Genomic DNA, 27916 nt, shown 5'->3' with positions numbered 1-27916 from the left:
ATCCAGCCGTGCAAATACTGCCCCCTAGCCCCAACAGGTTAAAATGGGCACGAATATTTTTTCAAAATGCGCTGTGGCGCCCCCTATCCTAGGCGACCGTCAAGAGGTTAACACTGGTACCAGGAGTTAATCAAAAGTCAATCAGCCAGACAATATGTATCTAACTGCAGTACACTGATAAAATCAGCCAGACAATATGTATCTAACTGCAATACACTGATACAATCAGCCAGGCAATATGTATCTAACTGCAGTACACTGATAAAATCAGCCAGACAATATGTATCTAACTGCAGTACACTGATAAAATCAGCCAGACAATATGTATCTAACTGCAGTACACTGATAAAATCAGCCAGGCAATATGTATCTAACTGCAGTACACTGATCAAATCAGCCAGTATACAATAGTACATCCTCAATAAAACTATTAAGCTGGCCTCCCGTTCCTTGCCCAAATGTCTTCATCCTTCTTTACAAAACTCTGCTTTGTTTGATCTCTACACCGTCCCCTTTTTATGACCTCATACACTGTACCTTTTGAGTTGTGACCCTTATGACCTGGTTGCAGGAATCCCAGGGCAGGATGTGTGTTGGGGACGAGATCGTGTCGATTGGGGACACACAAATGTGCTCCTCGTCCTATCACGACATCTGTGAGCTCATGCACAATCTCCCTGTGACCCTCACGCTAGAGGTCAAGAGGCCCATGTCAGGTGAGTCTATGTCAGGTGAGTCTATGTCAGGTGAGTCTATGTCAGGTGAGTCTATGTCAGGTGAGTCTATGTCAGGTGAGTCCATGTCAGGTGAGTCCATGTCAGGTGAGTCCATGTCAGGTGAGTCTATGTCAGGTGAGTCCATGTCAGGTGAGTCCATGTCAGGTGAGTCCATGTCAGGTGAGTCCATGTCAGGTGAGTCCATGTCAGGTGAGTTAACCCCAGGTAGCATGAAGGGGTTTTAATGCCAGTCAGTATTCTGACAGTGATCATAATCTGTAATATCATGTTATGTCATCCCTATGACAGTATTATAACAACCAGGGCTCTTGGGACTGTTTCCACCTTAATACTAACTAAAATAACATAACAAATCTTTAAAAAAACAACAACTGTCCAGCACTCATAATAGGAGCTCACCTGGAGGGATCAGAGACAGAGACTCTCCACATCGCATGTGGTGTTGGAGTAAAACGTCTGAAATAACCTCTGTCCTTTCTTCTTCCTTGAAGTAATCATTGATATTGCACAGATTGATGGATGTAAGCAATGATGTAACCATCACATAGCTCTCACCTATCCAGTCAATATCAGATCGACATCAAGACAAGGGAAGGGAGGAATAAAAGGAAGCATATTTAATTATAAGGATAGATCATTTGAATGATAAAAACATTTAGTCGAAAAATAAGATGAAACTTGACCAAACTATCCCTTTTAAAGTATTCGATCGTTTCTCTACGCCACTCACTAGTCACTAAGAGCACAGTCTGTCTTCCTGTCACCCCTTCCATCCTCCCTAATGCTGCCTTCCCTAAGACATAGGACCTCAGCTGTCTACCCTCTGCTGGCAGTACCCTAACCCTGCACCCCAAAGGGAACAGCACGCTGCTGGCTTTGTATCCATGGTGACTATCCATTTATTTACCTCAGTAGTTGACCAGTAGTTGACCAAGGGTTGCAAAATTCCACTAACTTTCCCCAAAATTCCCAGAAATCCTGGTTTGAGGATTCTGGATTTCCTGCTTATTTTCCTCCAGATTCCGGGAATCTTCCAACCAGGATTTCTGGGAAATCAGGGAATGTTAGGAAAGTTACCGGAATTTTGCTAAATCTACCAGTAGTAGATCCGTAGAAGTTCGTAGAAGTCCCCCGCTGCCACATGCCTTATTATAGCTAGCATTAGATTTTGCATAGCTTTTGTTGTTATTTTGGGGACGTTGTGTGATTTCTGTGAGTTGCTTATTGGTCACTTATTGGTTACTGTCTTACTGGAACCACACCGCTTTTGAGGTGGCTGCCTCGGCACTCACAACAACAACAACTAACCTAATCTGAAGAAGAGTAGCCTAACTGTGTGTGCCTAATATTCTGTCTGCCTGCCTGTGTGTCGTTGTCTGCCTGTCTCTGTGTGGGAAGTGTGGAGCACAAACCACCCTCTTCTTTGTATAGCATAATGCTATACAATAACAGTGTATTTGTCATCCATTGCATTCATCATTTTTAACTTAATGCACAACAGACTAAGCCTGGCATCTAAACTGATGCTCTGTGAAACCATGGTGAGCACAGCTTTCAGTCTGGTTTAACCAGGCTATAACAGACTTGCTTCTGCTGGGCTGTAGACCGAACAGGGGCTGCTGGTTCGATCCACAAAAGCTTTCCTTTCCACATCAGATTTGAGGAATTTGTCATTTGATCCGAGAGCCTTTTCCAAACGCCTTTTTAGATATTGGGAATCCAGGTCAGTGGAAATGCTCTGGCGTCAAAGGAATGTTGATTTGTAAAACAGATACAGTATGTCAACTTACTTCCTGGTATGTCTGACGTTATTGGTGCAGTCGGTCACGTGATTAGTATTAATGAATATGCCATTAAATACTGACGTCCCATTGCTCATTTCACAACTCTCTCATATCTGGTTTAAAGTGGCTTGATTACATGAGGTTGCTGAAATTAAATGTCTCATTCAGTTGAAGAATGAATGTACATTCTAGACAGAATGAGAATACTACTTGTTATTTTATGTGAAGAGGTGATTTCAAAGTATGTGTTTTGTTTTAACATGTTGTTAAATTGCACTTTAGTAAATGTAGTTAATAGAATAAGGTTCTCCATGTTGTTTCTGTAGGAATTACAGTGTTAGGCCTACTACACTGTAGGTATACAGTGTAGGTATAAGAGTCATTTAACATTAAGTGTCACACAACCAAAACCTAACTGCCTCTGAAGTAATTAATGAATCTCTCCTCATACAGCTGTAGATCGCCTGTCCAGCCTCATGATGTCATCGGGGAGTTGTGATGTCACGGGACCCTCCAGACTTCCCCAGGAAGCCAATGGGAGGGCTCCAAATCCAGGAAGTCCCTCCTCCTCACCGACCAATCACAATCCCAAACCCACAACCCTAATCAACCACAGCAATGATATACCGGTCACCTACATTGATGACGTCATAACCAAACTAAGCTCCTCCGATGTAAAGAGCGCCCTCTCTTCCAATACCATCAAAGCCCCTTCAGAAGCACAACATACAGAGACTATGGCCTGTAAGTCAGCTGTAGACAGCAAGGCCCTGCCAGAGAATGAGAAAAGCACAGTTCAGACTCCTCCAACATTGCCCAGTCAGTTAGATTTCTCTGTCTTGGACTCTGGAAAGAAATGCTGCCTCATGCCTGTGGGTAAAACATTCTTGAACAATTACTCCAGAAACTTTAGCAGTAATCTCACAGATGAGGGAATTAATGCTCTTTCAAACAGGGTGGAGAGACCCCCCAGTGCCTCTGCTGCCGATTCGAACTGCAACATGTACGACATGGTTGGCGACAGTGATTCGGAGAGCGAAGACACTGCCACCGACAACAGCCGTGGCGCTGCCGGCGATAACAAACCGGCGAGCTGCAGTGTCGGCGCTGGGCCCCAGAACACGGATTCTGATGAGGAAGAAGTAGAGATTTGTTACAGTGAGGCCCAGCGACCCAGCACTCTGAGTCAGGCAGCGCTGACTCACCTAACAGATGGGCCATTGTCTCCACAGCTCCCTATCTCTATCTCTGGCTCTGACGGCAGCCACAGTACAAAGGAGACTGGGCCCTTTGATGTAGCACTAGACTCTGCTTCTTCCTCCTCCTCCTCCACTGTCGCTACTGCTTCAGCGGTCTCCCAGCAAAACGAAGACTGCTCTGTTGTAACAACCCAATCCAACCCCAATCAGAAAGCATTCCCCTCACTGTCTCGGGGTCTGCCTGCCTCTGGCTCTCAATCCTCAGCTGCCTGTCTGGCTGTGGAGGCCAAAGGTTCCCCTTGCCAAGTAATGCCCCGCCAGTCTTCCAAGGACACAGATTCTGTGCTCACTACAAACCCTGCAGGGCCTTCAGAATGTGGTGTCAACAGGGTTTGTGACACTGTTATAACACATCCAATAAAACCCAGCCATGCTCCTTCATTAAGCGTCTGCAGTACCCCCATTGCGGCGGCTAGCCGCAACTTCGCGCAACAGAGTCAGGAGAGGTCAGCCCGACTCCGTACAAACGTTTCACCGGCTGCGGCTTTAGGGAAACTATCTAACACACAATCGTCATCATTTCACTCAGCGGTGGGAGAGGCAAATCCCTCCAACTGTAGCAATGTCTGGTCAGGCGCATCTAAACCATTGTCAACATCGCTAACAACAAGAGACAGTGAGAAAGAGAAAGTTCCCTCATCAACTTCGCTAACAACAAGAGACAGTGAGAGAAAGAAAGTTCCCTCATCAATATCGCTAACAGCAAGAGACAGGGAGAGAGAGAAAGTTTCAACATCGCTAACAACGAGAGACAGGGAGAGAGCGAAAGTTCCTTCGTCAACATCGCTAACAACAAAGGACAGTGAGATAGAGAAAGTTCCCTCATCAACATCGCTAACAACAAGAGACAGGGAGAGAGAGAAAGTTCCCTCATCAACATCGCTAACAACAAGGGACAGTGAGATAGAGAAAGTTCCCTCATCAATATCGCTAACAACAAGAGACGGGGAGAGAGAGAAAGTTCCCTCATCAACATCGCTAACAACAAGGGACAGTGAGATAGAGAAAGTTCCCTCATCAATATCGCTAACAACAAGGGACAGTGAGATAGAGAAAGTTCCCTCATCAATATCGCTAACAACAAGAGACAGGGAGAGAGAGAAAGTTCCCTCATCAACATCGCTAACAACAAGAGACAGTGAGAGAGAGAAAGTTTCCTCATCAATATCGCTAACAACAAGAGACAGGGAGAGAGAGAAAGTTCCCTCGTCAACATCACTAACAACAAGAGACAGGGAGAGAGAGAAAGTTCCCTTAACATCCCTGGACCTCAGGTTGGTCCAGAATAACCCTACTAGTCCCTCTCTCAGGACGTCCGGTTTCAAATCAGTCAACAACACTTCAACAGACAGTCCTCTATCCAGCAGTAGCAGCAGGCTCAGAGTCAGTGACAAAGTCCAGAAGACCAGCAGCACTGCACCCAAAATGAAGGGGCTCAACATCAAAAGTAAAACCAAACCCCAGGAGCAGCTTTCCCCAAAACCAGCCAGAGCAGAAAGTTTGTCGGTTCTGAGGAAAGCCAACAACACTTCTCCGCTCCAGTCCCCCAAACTGCAAGCCAAGAAGGTGGGCTCCCCCCTGCAAACCAGGAATGTGGATTCCCCTCTGCTTACCAGGAAGGCAGCCGTAAACAGCAGCCTAAAGAGTAAACAGCAAGACCGGAGCAGCAGTAGCCCTGCCACGCCGGGAACAGACGGAGGCCAGGACAACCCCACCACCACTACTACGCCAGAACCAATCAGCCAATCACAATCAGCTACCAAGATGAAGGTAGAGGAGCACCGTCTACACAAAGAGGTGGAGCAAGGGATTTTGGCGGTGGCCAAGTCAAAAGAACGACCAGAGCCAGTCCCGATTACCCAGAGGACCTTCATCGAGGTGCAACTCTCATCTTCTACTCTTTCTCCCTCCTCCTCGCCTACACCAGTTCTGGCACCAAAGGAAACTGTGAATTCAAAGGATTACTCAATTACTCATACCACAAATATTACTCAACACAAGGATCAAGTCAATGGAAGTCCAGTAGAGACTAGTCTATGGCCAGGAACCCTTGCAACCCCTGGCTCGGTGTGTAATCTTGAAAAGGTCAACGACACTACCAGTAATTCAGCAGTCAACTCAATAGTCCTAGAATCCGTAGATGGGGTTCCTTTGCCTATGGGCAATGGTCCCATAGACATCTCTCACATGAACTGTAGTATAACAGAGACGGATGAAACTGAGAGCCTCAAAGCCAACAAGTCCAAACTGAAGGCGATGGAGCGTCGTAGTTTCTCCACAGACAACAACGTCTCAAGGGATCCCAACCCTTTCTCTGTCCGCCAGCGGATCAAGTCATTTGAGAACCTGGCCAGCTTCGACAAGCCAGTGCTCAAATGCATCGACATCCAGTCCTTTGCTCAGTCCTATGCTCTGACAGCAACGTTGAAGCCGCCTCTCAACCGGAGACTGTCTGGCTACATATCTGGATCCGTGAGCTCCGTAGACTGTCGCTCGCTACGAAGGAGCTTCAGTTCGTGCATCGACAACCTCAACACATTAACCCCGTTGACCCCAATGTCGCCTCAGCTTCGCAAGTCACCGTCGAGCCTGACCCTCACAAACTTTGACCTGTTGACGCAAAGCTGTAGCACTAGCGAAGCTCCCCTCGGACAAAACCAGGACAAACTTGCAGGTGGAGAAAGTCCCAGAATCTCCCCAGGAGTCGTAACCCTAACCCCTCAGACACCTCCGGTGATGCGGAGTCGCCAGGCCCGAGGCCATGCCAACCTGTCCAGGTCTAGACTGAGGGAGCTCAGGGCCCTTAGCATGCCCGACCTGGACAAGCTCTGCACCGATGACTTCTCCAGTGACCCAGGGACCAACGCTACCATTAAGACGGAGCTGGAGATACACCCAGCCAGGCTCACAGAGGTCGTTCAGAACCAGACAGGGAGCTGTTCCCCGCCTGCTAAGACCACCGGGGTGCACCCGACCAGGGCCAGCTGGGCGGACGCTGGGGCCAGCCTGGACCCCATCCAGAGGAAAACCAACTGGCAACAGACAGATATCCAGAACTGGTCCATCAGGTAAGTGAGAACACCAACCCCGTCTATACTATTTCTACAATAGGATTCAAATATCCAATACGTAAATCCTCCCAAAGTTTTAGACAGACAGACACACAGAGACACACACACACTCACACACAGACAGACACACTCACACACACACACACACACACACACACACACACACACACACACACACACACACACACACACACACACACACACACGAGTAAAGCAGTAAGTAACAGCCCATATTGAAATGTTCTGTTTCCTCTGCAGTTTGACAGTGCTGGCTGGCTCTCCGGTGGAGCAGAGTAAGCTACAGGCGGTCCTGGCCTCCGTGACCACCAAGACCGATGTGTTGGCCCTGCTACAGGAGGCCAAGGCTCTCTCTGAGGTAACCGGTAAAACACACACACACGCACGCACGCACGCACGCACGCACGCACGCACGCACACACACACACACACACACACACACACACACACACACACACACAACTTTGTCTAATGATTTGTTCCCTGCCAAAAGGTGAGCCATACTCTCTGCCATAAAGTCAGCAATACACTCAGCCATACTCTCCCTGTCTCAGCCATACACTCAGCCATAAAGTCAGCCATACTCTCAGCCATAAAGTCAGCCATACACTCAGCCATACTCTCAGCCATAAAGTCAGCCATGCACTCAGCCATAAAGTCAGCCATACTCTCAGCCATAAAGTCAGCCATACACTCAGCCATAAAGTCAGTCATGCACTCAGCCATAAAGTCAGCCATACTCTCAGCCATAAAGTCAGCCATACACTCAGCCATAAAGTCATTCACACTCTCAGCCATAAAGTCAGCCATACATTCAGCCATAAAGTCAGCCCTGCACTCAGCCATAAAGTCAGCCATACACTCAGCCATAAAGTCAGCCATACTCTCAGCCATAAACTCAGTTTTGCACACACTGCATATTGAAGTTTCCCTTCATGCTTTCGCAAAGAAATCCCATATGATGCTGACAGGGCCCTTTCTCTTAACTCTCTCCTCCCTGACCACCTGTCTCTCCTGCCTGACCACCTGTCTCTCCTCCCTGACCACCTGTCTCTCCTCCCTGACCACCTGTCTCCTCCCTGACCACCTGTCTCCTCCCTCACCACCAGTCTCTCCTCCCTGTCTCTCCTCCCTGTCTCTCCTCCCTGTCTCTCCTCCCTAACCACCAGTCTCTCCTCCCTATCTCTCCTCCCTAACCACCAGTCTCTCCTCCCTGTCTCTCCTCCCTGTCTCTCCTCCCTGTCTCTCCTCCCTAACCACCTGTCTCTCCTCCTTAACCACCTGTCTCTCCTCCCTGTATTTCCTCCCTGTCTCTCCTCCCTGACCACCTGTCTCTCATCCCTGTCTCTCCTCCCTGACCACCTGTCTCTCCTCCCTGTCTCTCCTCCCTGTCTCTCCTCCCTAACCACCTGTCTCTCCTCCCTGTCTCTGCTCCCTGTCTTTCCTCCCTAACCACCTGTCTCTCCTCCCTGTCTCTCCTCCCTAAACACCTGTCTCTCCTCCATGTCTCTCCTCCCTGTCTCTCCTCCCTGACCACCTGTCTCTCCTCCCTGTCTCTCCTCCCTGACCACCTGTCTCCTCCCTCACCACCAGTCTCTCCTCCCTGTCTCTCCTCCCTGTCTCTCCTCCCTGTCTCTCCTCCCTGTCTCTCCTCCCTAACCACCTGTCTCTCCTCCCTGTCTCTGCTCCCTGTCTTTCCTCCCTAACCACCTGTCTCTCCTCCCTGTCTCTCCTCCCTGACCACCTGTCTCTCCTCCATGTCTCTCCTCCCTGTCTCTCCTCCCTGTCTCTCCTCCCTGACCACCAGTCTCTCCTCCCTGTCTCTCTTCCCTGTCCCTCCTCCCTGACCACCAGTCTCTCCTCCCTGTCTCTCCTCCCTAACCACCTGTCTCTCCTCCCTGTCTCTCCTCCCTGTCTTTCCTCCCTAACCACCTGTCTCTCCTCCCAGTCTCTCCTCCCAGTCTCTCCTCCCAGTCTCTCCTCCCTGTCTCTCCTCCCTGTCTCTCCTCCCTAACCACCAGTCTCTCCTCCCTTCACAATCCATTCACCCAGTTCAATGTAACATCTATAGATTTAGGCTGTTAATGATACTTGCATTTTTCCTATATCCATCATGATGTTGCTACAACCTAGCCTACAGTGGTTCGTCCTTTAAAAGTTGCAGCGTACTGCAGCACAGCATGCGTGGTGCCGCAGCATTCTATGGCACATTATTTAATTGCCAACCACTGGTACCGTTAATGCTAGTTAGTGCTAGTTTGACCACTAGAGGGCATCTTTGAGAAGCATTTGACAGCCTTCAATAGTGGCTGTACGAGATAATTTAAAACCTTTTTTTGTAAGAACATAGTATATGGGACTGATTTTAAGAAATTTTGCTTAATTCATTTGACTAATATTATGGTGTTTCTATTCCAAGAACAACGAAAAACCCGCTGGGATTCTGTTAGGATAAAATATGGCGCTGTACAACGTGACGGTCAGGAGTAGGCTACAGTACTTGGCTATTTTGCCAAAGATTCCCCGTGTCGTGCGGGCACGTGGGAGACTGGGATTCAATTCCCCGACGGGGAGGAAGGAGTAGGCTGTAGAAAATAAAAATCTCATTGATTTGTCAAGACCAGTCCCCATGTATGTCTCAGAGCAGCGCGAAACGGTGCTAAAACAGTTGTAATCTTTTGCTTCAAATCCTATTGCTTCTAACTTCAATATGCTCTTTGGGGCAGCAGAGTAGTCTAGTGGTTAGAGCGTTGGACTAGTAACCGAAAGGTTGCAAGATCAAATCCCCGAGCTGACAAGGTAAAAAGTAAGCTCCAAGTTTAAAAGTAGAAAGTTTGCAGCCATCCACTTCCTTATGTCTGAGGGCAATTTTGGGGCTTCACCATGTTTCATCGAAATGTACAGCTGTGTGTCATCCGCACAGCAGTGAAAGTTAACATTATGTTTCCGAATGACATCCCCAAGAGGTAAAATATATAGTGAAAACAATAGTGGTCCTAAAACAGAACCTTGAGGAACACCGAAATTTACAGTTGATTTGTCAGAGACAAAATGATATCTTTCCGACGATAAGAACTAAACCAGGCCGTGTAGACCAATTTGGGTTTCCAATCTCTCCAAAAGAATGTGGTGATCGATGGTATCAAAAGCAGCACTAAGGTCTAAGAGCACGAGAACAGATGCAGAGCCTCAGTCTGACGCCATTAAAAGGTCATTTACCACCTTCACAAGTGCAGTCTCAGTGCTATGATGGGGTCTAAAACCATACTGAAGCATTTCGTATACATTGTTTGTCTTCAGGAAGGCAGTGAGTTGCTGCACAACAGCTTTTTCTAAAATGTTTGAGAGGAATGGGAGATTCGATATAGGCCGATAGTTTTTTATATTTTCTGGGTCAAGGTTTGGATTTTTCAAGAGAGGCTTTATTACTGCCACATTTAGTGAGTTTGGTACACATCCGGTGGATAGAGAGCCGTTTATTAGGTTCAACATAGGAGGGCCAAGCACAGGAAGCAGCTCTTTCAGTAGTTTAGTTGGAATAGGGTCCAGTATGCAACTTGAAGGTTTAGAGACCATGATTATTTTCATCATTGTGCCAAGAGATATAGAACTAAAACACTTGAGTATCTCCCTTGATCCTAGGTCCTGGCAGAGTTGTGCAGACTCAGGACAACTGAGCTTTAGAGGAATACTCAGATTTAAAGAGGAGTCCGTAATTTGCTTTCTAATGATCATGATCTTTTCCTCAAAGATGTTCATGAATTTATTACTGCTGAAGTGAAAGCCATCCTCTCTTGGGGAATGCTGCTTTTTAGTTAGCTTTGCGACAGTATCAAAAATAAATTAATAAATAAGACCTGCACCACTTTTAACAGCACATTACTCAACACTGGTGAGACTCATGTCGCCTATGGTAGACCTACATTATATCGAAAAATATGACGTGACTCTCCACCAATAATTACATATGGAGGATTCTAAATTAAAACCAAAAGCCACCTTATGGGTCTCCCGGTGGCGTCCGGCACGGATATCTGTAGCAACGCATTTTGCATTGCGGTGACTTAGACAGCTGCGCCACTGGGGAGGCCCCCATCCACTGGGGAGCCCCCATCCACTGGGGAGGCCCCATCCACTGGGGAGCCCCCATCCACTGGGGAGCCCCCATCCACTGGGGAGTCCCCATCCTCTAGGGAGGCCCCATCAACTGGGGAGGCCCCATCCACAAAGTATCAAAATACAGAGAGGTGTTGGTAAAGGCACATTGTCCTGCTAATAGCCCATAATGGGCTATAATAATACTGTACATAGTGTCCAGGTCAGGATAACCAAAACATTTCTTTATTAAAGACTATCAGAAAGAATGTTGGTACTTATTTATTTTGATCCAAAGCCATGAATCAGTGAATCACTCAGCTCTATGTAGGTGCTGCTATATGACTGTGCCATCAACTTCATAATATATAACGATATTTTTTAGGTTATTTTTATTGATTTTTTTTAAATGAAAGTGAGCGATTGTAATCTGAATAAAGGCCAAAACATTTATTTCTGGTTTTAGAGAGAAACGCTGGGCCAATTGTGCGCCGCCCTATCGGACTCCCAATCACGGTCGGATGTGATACATAATAATAATAATAATAATAATAATAATTTCTGTTGTATTATTTGTTTTGTCTTTTCTAGTGGATTAAACTGAATTTGCAACCAATCACAGCCGGTTTTGATACAGCCAACCTAAATAATAGCCTTCCCTGTAGCTCAGTTGGTAGAGCATGGTGTTTGCAACGCATGGTGTTCGCAACGCCAGTGTTGTGGGTTCGATTCCCACGGGGGGCCAGCACAGAAAAAATGAAATGTATGCATTCACTACTGTAAGTCGCTCTGGATAAGAGCGTCTGCTAAATGACTAAAATGTAAAATGTAAATGTAAGAAATACATTTGACGATAGAATTCTCCCCCTACCCTCCTTCTAAGCAAGTCTATTGTCCAGCTACCTGTTAATAGCCATAATGGTGCTGTACAACGTGACCATGCGTGTTTGAAAGAGTATTTTCCAGTAAGCAACAATTTGTTCACCTTCATTAGACAACTTTGTTCCAATATTTCTGTCATTCATTGATATTTATTCCAATAGTAATTCGCTATTGATCCATAACTAAATAAACATTGGCATTTTGAAAGAGTATTTTTATCATTATTTTATTCAAGAAAGCATAAAGATGCCATTATTAGTGCTATGCCCCTTAATAGTGTTGCTCTGTGCTACCCAGTGTGGCGGGGTGTATTTGTTCAAAACTGTTTTAACTATTGTCTTTCTCTCTCTTTGATTCAACTACTCACCACACTTCATTAATAAGTTAGTGACTGCCTTATCCACTTATTAACCGCCTAAGGTCTAAGGGGCCGGGGCTGGGTTTCTACTAAGCTAACATATGGAATTGTTTTAAGATGGTCATATGGAATTGTTTTAAGATGGCCATATGGAATTGTTTTAAGACGGCCATATGGAATTGTTTTAAGACGGCCATATGGAATTGTTTTAAGATGGTCATATGGAATTGTTTTAAGATGGTCATATGGAATTGTTTTAAAATGGTCATACCAAGGATTACATTTACAGTGGACGTATCCCTATACCTTTGTTGTGGAAATGCCCCATTCACTTACATTCATTTTTCAGCCCGGTCCTGGGTTACCTTCGGACAAGTCCCGTGACACTTAGAGCAAAACGTTGTCATGAAAAGACAGATTTTTGGAATGTCCCCTGGCCTGACAAACACCGCTGTAGCTCTGCCACCTTCCACTGCAGATGCGGAAGGCCGATTTCTGTGAGGGCGTGTCCATCATTTATTGATATTACTTTAATAAAATATTTCAGTTGGGTATATTACTTCATTATTTCATTCCTTAAAGTCGTCATCTCATCTCGGCTGAGGCAGTAGCAGCCAGCCAGCCAGACAACCATGTAACGTTATGACCAAATCGTTTTAGTAGCTACCTCATAAACTGTCTCTATCCCTCTCTTGTGTTATGTTGATTCCTCTCTCATGTGGTCTGTGTGTATCCGCTTCTGTCCTGGGCCGTTAATGAACAAGTGCAATGGATTATGGTCATTGTAGTTAATTACCACGTTTTCTGCGCTGAACTAGGTTGAGTATTTGCCTAATGAAAACTACTATGACCTTATTGCTATTGTGAATGATTTGATTTCTCTCTAGAACTCACCAAAAAAAACGTAACTAAATGGAATGAGTTGTTTAATAATCCCCCCTGGCCTCCCGAGTGGCCCAGTGGTCTAAGGTACTACATCTCAGTTGGTAGCTGTGCTACTAGAGATCCTGGGTTTTGAGTCCAGGCTCTGTCTCAGTGGTCTAAGGTACTGCATCACAGTGCTAGCTGCGTCACTAGAAATCCTGGGTTCCAGTCCAGGCTCTGTCTCAGTGGTCTAAGACACTGCATCTCAGTGCTAGCTGTGTTACTAGAGATTCTGGGTTAGAGTCCAGGCTCTGTCTCAGTGGTCTAAGACATTGCATCACAGTGCTAGCTGTGTCACTAGAAATCCTGGTTTGAGTCCAGGCTCTGTCGCAGCCGGCCGCGACTGGGAGACCCATGGAGCGGTGCACAATTGGCCCAGCGTCGTCCGGGTTAAGGGAGGGTTTTTGCGGCAGGGATGTTCCTGTCCCATCGCGCACTAGCGACTCCTGTGGCAGGCCGGACACACTGCAAGCTGACTCGGTTGCCAGGTGTACAGTGTTTCCTCCGACACATTGGTGCGGCTGGCTTCCGGGTTCAGCAGGCATTGTGTCAAGAAGCAGTGCGGCTTGGTTGGGGTTGTGTTTCAGAGGATGCACGGCTCTCGACCTTCGCCTCTCATGAGTCCGTACGGGAGTTGCAGCCATGGGACAAGACTAACTAACAATTGGATACTGAAAAAAGTTATCCCCCCCAAAATGTTATTTCTTTTTTTATCTCTCAGCACTAACACATACACACACACATACACACACACACACACACACACACACACACACACACACACACATACACACACACACACGTTGGCCCTGCTGAAGGAAGCCAAGTCTCTCTCTGAGGTAACCAGAGACGTCTGTCTGTAGCTGCATCTGTTGTCTCCATTAGTGAAACATATTGGAGGGTTGCTGGTGTGGGACGGAGTGCTTCTCAGTGGAGTGTCTAAGAACACCAGGTTCTCAGGTCCATTTATCAGGCAGTTCAGGGTAAACAGGGGATCAGGTAGTCCAGGGGATCAGGTAGTCCAGGGGATCAGGTAGTCCAGGGTAAACAGGGGAGCAGGTAGTCCAGGGGATCAGGTAGTCCAGGGGATCAGGTAGTCCAGGGTAAACAGGGGAGTAGGTAGTCCAGGGGATCAGGTAGTCCAGGGGATCAGGTAGTCCAGGGGATCAGGTAGTCCAGGGGATCAGGTAGTCCAGGGGATCAGGTAGTTCAGTGGATCAGGTAGTTCAGTGGATCAGGTAGTTCAGGGGATCAGGTAGTTCAGGGGATCAGGTAGTTCAGGGTAAACAGGGGATCAGGTAGTCCAGGGGATCAGGTAGTCCAGGGGATCAGGTAGTCCAGGGGATCAGGTAGTCCAGGGGATCAGGTAGTCCAGGGGATCAGGTAGTTTAGGGGATCAGGTAGTTCAGTGGATCAGGTAGTCCAGGGGATCAGGTAGTCCAGGGGATCAGGACAAGGGATCAGGTAGTCCAGGGGATCAGGTAGTTTAGGGGATCAGGTAGTTCAGTGGATCAGGTAGTCCAGGGGCTCAGGTAGTCCAGGGGATCAGGTAGTTTAGGGGATCAGGTAGTTTAGGGGATCAGGTAGTTTAGGGGATCAGGTAGTTCAGTGGATCAGGTAGTTCAGGGGATCAGGTACTTCAGGGTTAACAGGGGATGAGTTTGAATAATAAAGGATGCCTTCTGGGAAATGAACGCAATAGCACAAATAACTAAACACATCAGATATTAGGTTGAGGAAAGGTAGCATGGTCCTACATCTGTTTGTGCCCTCTTCCCAACGGCATTTGGCGTGACATTGACCATATGAGTTGTTAAGACAGCACTAGCAGATGTGTAACCAGGCTAGAGGAGAGGAGTGTCAGGGATATAATGTCTGAGACATTGTTGGAAGAATTTTCCTCCTTGTCTTGAAAGATTCACGTTGTGTGTGTTGTTTCTGGTCCCCCCCCCCCCCCCCACCTAGGATAAAGATGATACCCACTTTGTAGTCTTCTCTAAAGAAGAGGGATCTGGACTTGGTTTCAGCATCGCTGGTGGAATGGACCTTGAGCAGAAGTCCATAACTGTAAGTACAGTAGTATAACAGTAGTGCAGTACATGTTTAAAAAAAATATATACTTAAAAAAAAAAAAATGTATGTGTCATGAAAGATATGGAGTAAGTAATGAGAAACCTAGAGTAAACAAATGTTTTTGTCTCTATTCAATGTTGAACAATTCTTTATTCACCCACTCCACTTACCACCAATCCAATCCCTTGAGATAGATTGGAGTGCCTAGTGTGTAGGGGTTAGGAGTTGATTTGGGATTCAACTTTACTTCTTAACTCTCCCACTTTCCTCGGTTTGGTTTGGGGCAGGTCCATCGGGTGTTCTCTAAAGGCGTGGCCAGCCTGGAAGGTACCATTCAACGGGGGGACAGTGTCCTGTCCATCAACGGCAGCAGCTTGGAGGGGATGTCCCACGTAGAAGCCGTGTCCTGTCTCCACCAGGCTAGACTATCCAGTCAGGCCCTGGTGGTTATTTGCAAGGGGAAGGACAGTGAAGGACAGATGTCCCCGAGACAACATAACCTGTCCCACCACACCGGAAGAAGCTACTCCCTGGGGTGCAGAGAGAACAGGCCTGAGACAACTAGATCTGTTATGGGACTTGGAGGTACAGGATAGGAAACATTAACATACTGTAAAGCCGGAGTGATCTACACATTTGTTTTGTAGCTTTCAAATAGGCACATTATTCTCCTATACCCTGCAACTCTTCCCTGAGTCCTTGGTGTACAAGATATGTGTTTTTCTGGCAATATAACGGGTAAAATAATGGTTAATAAACTCTTAAGGGTTGGCTCATAACATTATATTTTCCAGAATTCCGTTTTGTCTGTTTTATTTCTTCCTGGTTTTAGATCTAGTAGTACTTGTTTACTCTCGGTATGGTTGTTCTAAATCCACGCAATGCTTTAATCACATCATAAGACCAATTTTTAAGTCTTAAAACAACCTAAAAAACGAACACGTTTAGATTTAAAAAGCGTATTTAGAAAGAGAGGTGTCACGGGTGTCGTAGGGATTGGACCAAAACGCAGCAGGTACGTGTAAACACATCTTCTTATTTTATTAAAGAAGGAAAACAAAAGAAACACGTATACAAAAACAACAAACGACACTAAACAGTCCCGTCAGGTGCACGAACACAAAACAGGAAATAACTACCCACAAATCCCATAGGAAAAAACACCCCTCTTAAATAGGACCTTCAATTAGAAGCAACGAGGAGCAGCTGCTTCCAATTGAAGGTCAACCCAATAAACACCACATAGAAATAGACATACTAGAACTAACATAGAAATATACTAACAAAGAACATAGCCCAACAAACCCCGAAACACTCTAAACAAACACCCCCTGCCACGCCCTGACCAAACTACAATAACAAACAACCTCTTTTTACTGGTCAGGACGTGACAAGAGGAGTGAATTGGTCTAGTAATGTTTCTGTCAGGCCTACTGCTACAGCACGTCATGGGTAGAGTTCGCTAAACAACTGACACCCAATTACATTACATACATTACATACAAATAATTACATTTACAGTAATCAGGATATCTTTCTGTTAGCTAAACCTGCTTTGCAGTTAACATTTAATTGAAAAGTTTTTTTGGGGGGGGGGGAAGTCTACCCACAAAGACAGTTATCATTACTAGCATCGCTAACTGGTTTCATACGGAGTCATAGACAAACGCGCGCACCAAACAGACAGACAGACAGGCAATATTTCTGAATATTAAATGGCAGATATATTACATTTGGCTTATTAAGCCAATAGTGGCTAACCCGGGGTGGGATAATGTATCTTTGATTGGATAGTAGCTGGGATCTTTGTTCATGACAGTTTGCGATGGAACTCATACAAAAATGCATGTGCTTTCAGAATTGCTTGGCGAGCTACTCATAGGTGTGACGTATACGCTAGGAGTCAGGAAGCAGGTGTAGAAAGTGAGTTTTAGTAATGAGAATAAACAGATAAAAAAATAAAAAAAAAACAGGAGTAGCCGTACTGAACGTGACCAAAACCAATACTGCCTGAAGACTGAGACTACTGAATAAAATTAAAATAAATAAAAGGGGAAGTAAGCAGGGTAATGATGAAGTCCAGGTGTGTGTAATGAGGGTTGCCAGGTGTGCATAATGAGGGTTGCCAGGTGTGCATAATGAGGGTTGCCAGGTGTGCATAATGAGGGTTGCCAGGTGTGCATAATGAGGGTTGCCATGTGTGCATAATGAGGGTAGCCAGGTGTGCATAATGAGGGTTGCCAGGTGGCATAATGAGGGTTGCCAGGTGTACGTAATGAGGGTTGCCAGGTGTGCATAATGAGGGTTGCCAGGTAGCGTTATGAGGGTTGCCAGGTGTCCGTAATGAGGGTTGCCAGGTGTGCATAATGAGGGTTGCCAGGTGTGCCTAATGTGGGTTGTCAGGTGTGCGTAATGAGGGTTGCTAGGTGTGCGTAATGATGGTTGCCAGGAGTGCGTAATGAGGGTTGCAAGGTGAGTGTAATGATCGTTTGCCAGGTGTATAATGATGGTTGCCATCATTACTAGCCTCCACCCAGTACCCTGCCCTGAACCTTAGTGACTGTTACTAGCCTGCCTCCACCCAGTACCCTGCCCTGAACCTTAGTGACTGTTACTAGCCGGCCTCCACCCGGTACCCTGCCCTGAACCTTAGTGACTGTTACTAGCCTGCCTCCACCCAGTACCCTGCCCTGAACCTTAGTGACTGTTACTAGCCGGCCTCCACCCAGTACCCTGCCCTGAACCTTAGTCACTGTTACTAGCCTGCCTCCACCCAGTACCCTGAACCTTAGTGACTATTACTAGCCGGCCTCCGCCCAGTACCCTGCCCTGAACCTTAGTGACTGTTACTAGCCTGCCTCCACCCAGTACCCTGCCCTGAACCTTAGTGACTGTTACTAGCCAGCCTCCACCCAGTACCCTGCCCTGAACCTTAGTGACTGTTACTAGCCAGCCTCCACCCAGTACCCTGCCCTGAACCTTAGTGACTGTTACTAGCCGGCCTCCACCCGGTACCCTGCCCTGAACCTTAGTGACTGTTACTAGCCTGCCTCCACCCAGTACCCTGCCCTGAACCTTAGTGACTGTTACTAGCCGGCCTCCACCCAGTACCCTGCCCTGAACCTTAGTCACTGTTACTAGCCTGCCTCCACCCAGTACCCTGAACCTTAGTGACTATTACTAGCCGGCCTCCGCCCAGTACCCTGCCCTGAACCTTAGTGACTGTTACTATCCTGCCTCCACCCAGTACCCTGCCCTGAAACTTAGTGACTGTTACTAGCCAGCCTCCACCCAGTACCCTGCCCTGAACCTTAGTGACTGTTACTAGCCAGCCTCCACCCAGTACCCTGCCCTGAACCTTAGTGACTGTTACTAGCCTCCACCCAGTACCCTGCCCTGAACCTTAGTGACTGTTACTAGCCAGCCTCCACCCAGTACCCTGCCCTGAACCTTAGTTACTGTTACTAGCCTGCTACCATCCAGTACCCTGCCCTGAACCTTAGTGACTGTTACTAGCCAGCCTCCACCCAGTACCCTGCCCTGAACCTTAGTGACTGTTACTAGCCAGCCTCCACCCAGTACCCTGCCCTGAACCTTAGTGACTGTTACTAGCCAGCCTCCACCCAGTACCCTGCCCTGAACCTTAGTGACTGTTACTAGCCGGCCTCCACCCGGTACCCTGCCCTGAACCTTAGTGACTGTTACTAGCCTGCCTCCGCCCAGTACCCTGCCCTGAACCTTAGTGACTGTTACTAGCCCCCCTCCACCCAGTACCCTGCCCTGAACCTTAGTCACTGTTACTAGCCGGCCTCCACCCAGTACCCTGCCCTGAACCTTAGTGACTGTTACTAGCCTGCCTCCACCCAGTACCCTGCCCTGAACCTTAGTGACTGTTACTAGCCGGCCTCCACCCGGTACCCTGCCCTGAACCTTAGTCACTGTTACTAGCCTCCACCCAGTACCCTGCCCTGAACCTTAGTGACTGTTACTAGCCTGCCTCCACCCAGTACCCTGTCCTGAACCTTAGTAACTGTTACTAGCCTGCCTCCACCCAGTACCCTGCCCTGAACCTTAGTGACTGTTACTAGCCGGCCTCCACCCGGTACCCTGCCCTGAACCTTAGTGACTGTTACTAGCCTGCCTCCGCCCAGTACCCTGCCCTGAACCTTAGTGACTGTTACTAGCCCCCCTCCACCCAGTACCCTACCCTGAACCTTAGTCACTGTTACTAGCCGGCCTCCACCCAGTACCCTGCCCTGAACCTTAGTGACTGTTACTAGCCTGCCTCCACCCAGTACCCTGCCCTGAACCTTAGTGACTGTTACTAGCCGGCCTCCACCCGGTACCCTGCCCTGAACCTTAGTCACTGTTACTAGCCTCCACCCAGTACCCTGCCCTGAACCTTAGTGACTGTTACTAGCCTCCACCCAGTACCCTGCCCTGAACCTTAGTGACTGTTACTAGCCTGCCTCCACCCAGTACCCTGTCCTGAACCTTAGTAACTGTTACTAGCCTGCCTCCACCCAGTACCCTGCCCTGAACCTTAGTCACTGTTACTAGCCGGCCTCCACCCAGTACCCTGCCCTGAACCTTAGTTACTGTTACTAGCCTGCCTCCACTCAGTACCCTGCTCTGAACCTTAGTGACTGTTACTAGCCAGCCTCCACCCAGTACCCTGCCCTGAACCTTAGTGACTGTTACTAGCCAGCCTCCACCCAGTACCCTGCCCTGAACCTTAGTGACTGTTACTAGCCTGCCTCCACCCAGTACCCTGCCCTGAACCTTAGTGACTGTTACTAGCCTGCCTCCACCCAGTACCCTGCCCTGAACCTTAGTGACTGTTACTAGCCAGCCTCCACCCAGTACCCTGCCCTGAACCTTAGTGACTGTTACTAGCCAGCCTCCACCCAGTACCCTGCCCTGAACCTTAGTTACTGTTACTAGCCTGCTACCATCCAGTACCCTGCCCTGAACCTTAGTGACTGTTACTAGCCAGCCTCCACCCAGTACCCTGCCCTGGACCTTAGTGACTGTTACTAGCCAGCCTCCACCCAGTACCCTGAACCTTAGTGACTGTTACTAGCCTGCCTCCACCCGGTACTCTACCCTGGTGCCCTATGTACATAGTCATTGACACTGGTCACCTTAATAATGTTTACATACTGTTTTACCCACTTCATATGTATATACTGTATTCTAGATATGGCTCATCCCATATAACTACTGCTGTACACTACGCATATGGAATATACCCACTATTATATACAGTGCATTCAGACCCACATTTTGTTACATTACAGCCTTATTCTAAAATGTATTAAATTGTTTTTTTTTCATCATCAATCTACACACAATAGCAATAGTCCATAATAACAAAGCAAAAACAGGTTTGTTAGCTAATTTATTAAAAATAGAAAAATTAAATATCACATTTACATACTCCACAAATGTATTAGTAACAAACTATAGTTATGGCAAGTCGGTTAGGACATCTACTTTGTGCATGACACAAGTCATTTTTCCAACAATTGTTTACAGACAGATTATTTCACTTATAAGTCACTGTATCACAATTCCAGTAGGTCAGAGGTTTACATACACTAAGTTGACTGTGCCTTTAAACAGCTTGGAAAATTCCAGAAAATGGTGTCATGGCTTTAGAAGATTCTGATAGGATAATTGACATCATTTGAGTCAATTGGAGGTGTACCTGTGGATGTATTTCAAGGCCTACCATCAAACTCAGTGCCTCTTTGCTTGACAACATGGGAAAATCAAAAGAAATCAGCCAAGACCTCAGAAAAGAATTGTAGACCTCCACAAGTCTGGTTCATCCTTGGGAGCAATTTCCAAACGCCTGAAGGTACCACGTTCATCTGTACAAACAATAGTACGCAAGTATAAACACCATGGGACCACGCAGCTGTCAAACCGCTCAGGAAGGAGATGCGTTCTGTCTCCTAGAGATGAATGTACTTTGGTGAGAAAAGTGCAAATCAATCCCAGAACAACAGCAAAGGACCTCGTGGAGATGCTGGAGGAAGCATGTTCAAAAGTATCTATATCCACAATAAAACGAGTCCTATATCGACATAACCTGAAAGGCCGTTCAGCAAGGAAGAAGCCACTGCTGCAAAACCGGCATAAAAAAGCCAGACTACGGTTTGCAACTGCACATGGGGACAAAGATCGTACTTTTTGGAGAAATGTCCTCTGGTCTGATGAAACAAAAATAGAACTGTTTGGCCATAATGACCATTGTTATGTTTGGAGGAAAAAGGGGGAGGCTTGCAAGCCGAAGAACACCATCCCAACTGTGAAGCACGGGGGTGGCAGCATAATGTTGAGGGGGTGCTTTGCGGCAGGAGGGACTGGTGCACTTCACAAAATAGATGGCATCATGTGGAGGGAAATTGATGTGGATATATTGAAGCAATATCTCAAGACATCAGTCAGGAAGTTAAAGCTTGGCTGCAAATGTGTCTTCCAAATGGACAATGACCCCAAGCATACTTCCAAAGTTGTGGCAAAATGGCTTAAGGACAACAAAGTCAAGGTATTGGAGTGGCAGTCATAAAGCCCTGACCTCAATCCTACAGAAAATTTGTGGGCAGAACTGATAAAGCGTGTGCCAGCAAGGAGACCTACAAACCTGACTCAGTTACACCAGCTTTTTCAGGAGGAATGGGCCAAAATATTCCCAACTTATTGTGGGAAGCTTGTGAAAGGCTACCCGAAACGCTTGACCCAAGTTAAACAATTTAAAGGCAATGCTACCAAATACTAATTGAGTGTATGTAAACTTCTGACCCACTCGGAATATGATGAAAGAAATAAAAGCTGAAATAAATCATTCTCTCTACTATTATTCTGACATTTCACATTCTTAAAATAAAGTGGTGATCCTAACTGACCTAAGACATGGAATTTTTAATAGGATTAAATGCCAGGAATTGTGAAAAACTGAGTTTAAATATATTTGGCTAAGGTGCATGTAAACTTCCAACTTCAACTGTAAGTATTCAGACCCTTTACTCAGAACATTTTTGAAGCACCTTCGGCAGCAATTACAGTATAACGCTACAAGCTTGGCACACCTGTATTTGGGAAGTTTCTACCATTCTTCTCTGCAGATCCACTCAAGCTCTGTCAGGTTGGATGGGGAGCGTCGCTGCACAGCTATTTTCAGGTCTCTCCAGAGTTGTTAGATTGGATTCAAGTCCGGTCTCTGGCTGGGCCATTCAAGGACATTCAGAGACTTGTCCCGAAGCCACTCCTGCGTTGTCTTGGCTGTGTACTTAGGGTCATTGTCTTGTTGGAAAGTGAACCTTTGCCCCAGTCTGAGGTCCTGTGCGCTCTGGATCTCTCTGTACTTTGCTCCGTTCATCTTTCCCTCGATCCTGACTAGTCTCCAAATCCCTATCGCTGAAAAACATCCCCACAGCATGATGCTGCCATCACCATGCTTCACCGTAGGGATGGTGTCAGGTTTCCTCCAGATGTGACGCTTGGCATTCAGGCCAAAGAGTTCAATCTTGGTGTCATCAGACCAGAGAATCTTGTTTCTCAAGGTCTGAGAGTCCTTTAGGTGCCTTCTGGCAAACTCCAAGAGGGCTCTCATGTGCCTTTTACTGAGGAGTGGCTTCTGTCTGGCCACTCTACCATAAAGGCCTGATTGGTGGAGAGCTGCGAAAATTGTTGTCCTTCTGGAAGGTTCTCCAATCTCCACTGAGGAACTCTAGAGCTCTGTCAGAGTGACTATTGGGTTCTTGGTCACTTCCCTGACCAAGGTCCTTCTCCCCCGATTGCTCAATTTGGCCAGGCAGCCAGCTCTAGGGAGTCTTGGTGGTTCCAAACTCCTTCCATTTAAGAATGATGGAGGCCACTGTGTTCTTGGGGACCTTCAATGCTGCAGAAATGTTTTGGTACCCTTCCCCAGATCTGTGTCTCGGAGCTCTACGGACAATTCCTTTGACCTCATTGACCTTTGGTTTTTGCTCTGACGTGTGCTGTCAACTGTGAGACCTTATATTGACAGGTGTGAGCCTTTCCAAATCATGTCTAGCCAATTGAATTTACCACAGGTGGACTCCAATCAAGTTGTAGAAGCATCTCAAGGATGATCAATAGAGACAGGATGCACCTGAGCTCAATTTTGTCTCAAATTTGCAACAAAAAAAATTAAAACCTGTTTTCGCTTTGTCGTTATGGGGTATTGTTTGTAGATTGCTGAGCATTAAAAAAAATGCCATCCATTTTCTAATAAGACTATAATGTAACAAAATGTGGAAAAAGTCAAGGCGTCTGAATACTTTCTGAATGCACTCTATTCCGGACTTTGACATTGCTTGTTCTGATATTTCTTAAATTCTTTATTTTTACTCTATGGATTGTGTATGTATTGTTTTATAATGCTAGGTATTACTGCACTGTTGGAGCTAGAAACACAAGCATTACGCTGCATCTGAGATAACATCCGCAAATCTATATACGTGACCAATAAACTTCCATTTGGTTTGATTTAGAGGACAGTTGTCCTGCAAAAAGAAAAATAATGAACTTCTCTGCCATTTTGTTTGATAGAGATGTTAACCAATCAGCATTCAGCATTAGACCCACCCATTGTATAATACTGTATCAATAACCATGTTTGATAGAGACGTTAACCAATATTAATGTTCTCATTAACCATTATCAGAAAAGGTTTTTTGTTTCATAACCTCACTTCAGTTCCTAAAACCAAAGCGCTATTTGTATAGAGCTGACATGACTCCTGCGGGACTGGGTGCTCACTGTGCTTCTGTGTGTTCCAGTAGTGGTGGAGGTGGGTCCTGACGGGGCTCTGAGGGTGGAGCTGCTGAAGACGTCAGCTGGTCTGGGCTTCAGTCTGGAGGGGGGCAAAGCCTCGGCACACGGAGACCTACCCCTCAACGTTAAACGAGTCTTCAAAGGTCAGCCAACACACATTCACACACACACACACACACTCACACACACACACACACACACACACACACACACACACACACACACACACACACACACACACACACACACACACACACACACACACACACACACACACACACACAAAGGCACGCACACGCAGGAACGTAAGTAAACACACACACACCCAATACCTTGGTCTCTATTCCTATGGTGGCATGTCAGTGTCAGCCTATGGCCACCAGAGGGGGCATTTCCCCAGCATGGCAGTCAAAACAAACACGGTCAGTGAGTTTGTCTGTCAGTACAGACTTTCCAATGAGGAGAGGAGGGGTGAAGAGGAGAGAGGAGGAGGAGGAGAGAGAGCCTGCATAGACAGCTGGATGGGGTTACATGTAGGGGAGAGATGCCATGGCGGAAGAGAGCTTTCAGAATCCCACACTATCTATTACAACAAGGTTTCATAGATCCAACATTTAAGTACACAGGTATCATGCATTATGATACAGTTATAATGCATTATGATACAGTTCTAATGCATTATGATACAGTTCTAATGCATTATGATACAGGTATAATGCGTTGTAATACTTGTCATGACCATTTATGACCCATTATAACGTCTGATCATAATGAACCCAACCTCCTCTAGGTGGTGCTGCGGAGCTGTCGAGGGTGGTGGACGTGGGAGACGAGGTACTGGAGGTCAACGGACGCTCGCTGCAGGGCCTCATGCATTACGACGCCTGGAACATCATCAAGGCCGTCAGCGAAGGCCCCGTGCAGCTTGTCATCAGGAAACCACGGACCTCTGTATGACAGACATACAACAATAAACATAGAACTAATATGAAGAACCAGGCGCACCTCGTAGAACACGTATGTCAGCTTGAGGTGACATATTGTATAATTCCAGGACTTTTGTATGACAGACATACAACAGACATATCTCAGAGAACTATACATATAGCTACGATGGCTGAAATGTTATTATTATTATGACATATTCTGATGAAACGGACAGCCATGTTGGACAGACATTGCAAAGTGGTTATTTTGTTAAGCAGACTGCAATTCGGTCCGGAAAGTCAAATAGAGTGTCAAAACCAGATCGAGGAGGATGAAGCGTTTTTTTATTTTATTTTGGTGTTTCATACAGGAGGACAAGATACTATAATAGTGGTTTATACAGGAGGATAATAGACTATTATAGTGGTTTATACAGGAGGAAAAGAGGCTATTATAGTGTTTTATACAGGAGGATAATAGACTATTATAGTGGTTTATACAGGAGGAAAAGAGGCTATTATAGTGTTTTATACAGGAGGATAATAGACTATTATAGTGTTTTATACAGGAGGAAAAGAGGCTATTATAGTGTTTTATACAGGAGGATAATAGACTATTATAGTGTTTTATACAGGAGGATAATAGACTATTATAGTGTTTTATACAGGAGGATAATAGACTATTATAGTGGTTTATACAGGAGGATAATAGACTATTATAGTGGTTTATACAGGAGGAAAAGAGGCTATTATAGTGTTTTATACAGGAGGATAATAGACTATTATAGTGTTTTATGCAGGAGGATAATAGACTATTATAGTGTTTTATACAGGAGGATAATAGACTATTATAGTGTTTTATACAGGAGGATAATAGACTATTATAGTGTTTTATACAGGAGGAAAAGAGAGTGTCTTTATGGTGGCATCTTGGAATATCTCTACAAGGTGTTGAAAGCGTTTCCACAGGGATGCTGGCCCATGTTGACTCCAATGCTTCCCACAGTTGTGTGAAGTTGGCTGGATGTCCTTTGGGTGGTGGACCATTCTTGATACACACAGGAAACTGTTGAGGGTGAAAAACCCAGCAGCGTTGCAGTTCTGACACAAACCGGTGCACCTGGCACCTACTACCATACCCTGTTCAAAGGCACTTAAATCTTTTGTCTTGCCTGAATGGCACACATACACAATCCATGTCTCAAAGGCTTAAAAAGTCCTTCTTTAACCTGTCTCTTCCCCTTCATCTACACTGATTGAAGTGGATTTAATAAGTGACATCAATAAGGATCATAGCTTTTCACCTGGATTCACCTCGTCAGTCTATGTCATGGAAAGAGCCGGTGTTCCTAATGCTTTGTCCACTCATTGTAGTATTCTAGTATAACTGCTGTTGTTTATAGTTTTACTCTGGATTTCAGAATAAGACAACCATGCTTTGGTTACAACCTCTTGCTCGTATAGAATCATATCAAACATGCAAAAATAATAATAATCAAAGGACTGTTGTTTTGGGTTTTATGTTAGCATCGATGCTAACTGGCTAGGTAACGTTAATCAACTGCCGCTTGTGTACAATCAGCTCAATCAGACTTCACTACAGCAAAAAGTGTTTTTTTCTCTCTTAAAATGTGATTATTTTATGAATAACATTAAAATTTCACTTTGCCTTTAAAACCTTTACCTCTTATTTGAACCAACCTTATTTTGTCAAGGTATCAGTCAGGTTACCCTGTATGTATCTGTCAGTTTACCCTGCAGGTATCGGTCAGTTTACCCTGTAGGTATCGGTCAGTTTACCCTGTAGGTATCGGTCAGTTTACCCTGTAGGTATCCGTCAGTTTACCCTGTAGGTATCCGTCAGTTTACCCTGTAGGTATCGGTCAGTTTACCCTGTAGGTATCCGTCAGTTTACCCTGTAGGTATCGGTCAGTTTACCCTGTAGGTATCAGTCAGTTTACCCTGTAGGTATCCGTCAGTTTACCCTGTAGGTATTGGTCAGTTTACCCTGTAGGTATCGGTCAGTTTACTCTGTAGGTATCGGTCAGTTAACTCTGTAGGTATCGGTCAGTTTACTCTGTAGGTATCGGTCAGTTAACTCTGTAGGTATCGGTCAGTTTACTCTGTAGGTATCGGTCAGTTTACCCTGTAGGTATCGGTCAGTTTACCCTGTAGGTATCAGTCAGTTTGACCCTGTAGGTATCCGTCAGTTTACCCCTGTAGGTATCGGTCAGTTTACTCTGTAGGTATCCGTCAGTTTACCCTGTAGGTATCGGTCAGTTTACTCTGTAGGTATCCGTCAGTTTACCCTGTAGGTATCGGTCAGTTTACTCTGTAGGTATCCGTCAGTTTACCCTGTAGGTATCGGTCAGTTTACTCTGTAGGTATCCGTCAGTTTACTCTGTAGGTATCGGTCAGTTTACTCTGTAGGTATCGGTCAGTTTACTCTGTAGGTATCCGTCACTGTACCCTGTAGGTATCGGTCAGTTTACCCTGTATCTTGTCACCTAAATCCTCACACTGACCCAATCTGATACCTACAGTACCTGTGTCAGAGACTCACCTCTTTCTGCATCCTTGGAAGATAACTGTATTTGAATGCTGAGTTGGATTAGTGCTACGGCGTTACACTACTGTAGATGAGTTGGATTAGTGCTACGGCGCCCGTGTGAGGGGGCACGGCGTACCTCGTAGTGGTGGAGTGCTCGGCGACCTCTGAGTGGGGGGCTACGGCGTTGCACACTGAGGGGGGGCTCGGCGTACCCGAGTGAGTTGGATTAGTGCTACGGCGTTACACTACTGTAGTTGAGTTGGGGCACGGCGTTACCCGTGGGGGGGCTACGGCGTTACACTACTGAGTGAGGGATGGCACGGCGTTCCCGGAGTTGGAGTGCTACGGCGTTACGCTACTGTAGTTGAGTTGGTGCTACGGCGTTACACTACTATAGATGAGTTGGATTAGTGCTACGGCGTTACACTAC

General features: G+C 46.2%; 1 protein-coding gene across 1 annotated transcript in view; it reads left to right on the top strand.

Annotated features, from left to right (window-relative positions):
* The window catches only part of LOC106570928 (PDZ domain-containing protein 2), a 183131-nt gene extending 156519 nt beyond the window's left edge, over positions 1 to 26612 (top strand). The window contains exons 19-25 of the mRNA XM_082961630.1: positions 572 to 731; positions 2975 to 6848; positions 7110 to 7227; positions 15094 to 15195; positions 15489 to 15786; positions 24015 to 24152; positions 24800 to 26612. Of these exons, the coding sequence (XP_082817756.1) occupies positions 572 to 731; positions 2975 to 6848; positions 7110 to 7227; positions 15094 to 15195; positions 15489 to 15786; positions 24015 to 24152; positions 24800 to 24966 (4857 nt within the window). The 3' untranslated portion in view covers positions 24967 to 26612. The remainder of the gene's footprint in view (positions 1 to 571; positions 732 to 2974; positions 6849 to 7109; positions 7228 to 15093; positions 15196 to 15488; positions 15787 to 24014; positions 24153 to 24799) is intronic.
* Positions 26613 to 27916: the final 1304 nt, after the last annotated feature.

This window comes from Salmo salar, chromosome 15 (genome assembly GCF_965601325.2).
Source record: "Salmo salar chromosome 15, fSalSal1, whole genome shotgun sequence".
NCBI classification, from domain to species: Eukaryota; Metazoa; Chordata; class Actinopteri; order Salmoniformes; family Salmonidae; genus Salmo; species Salmo salar.
The sequence above is the reverse complement of the archived record's forward strand: the minus strand, read 5'-3'. Positions and strand labels throughout refer to the sequence as shown.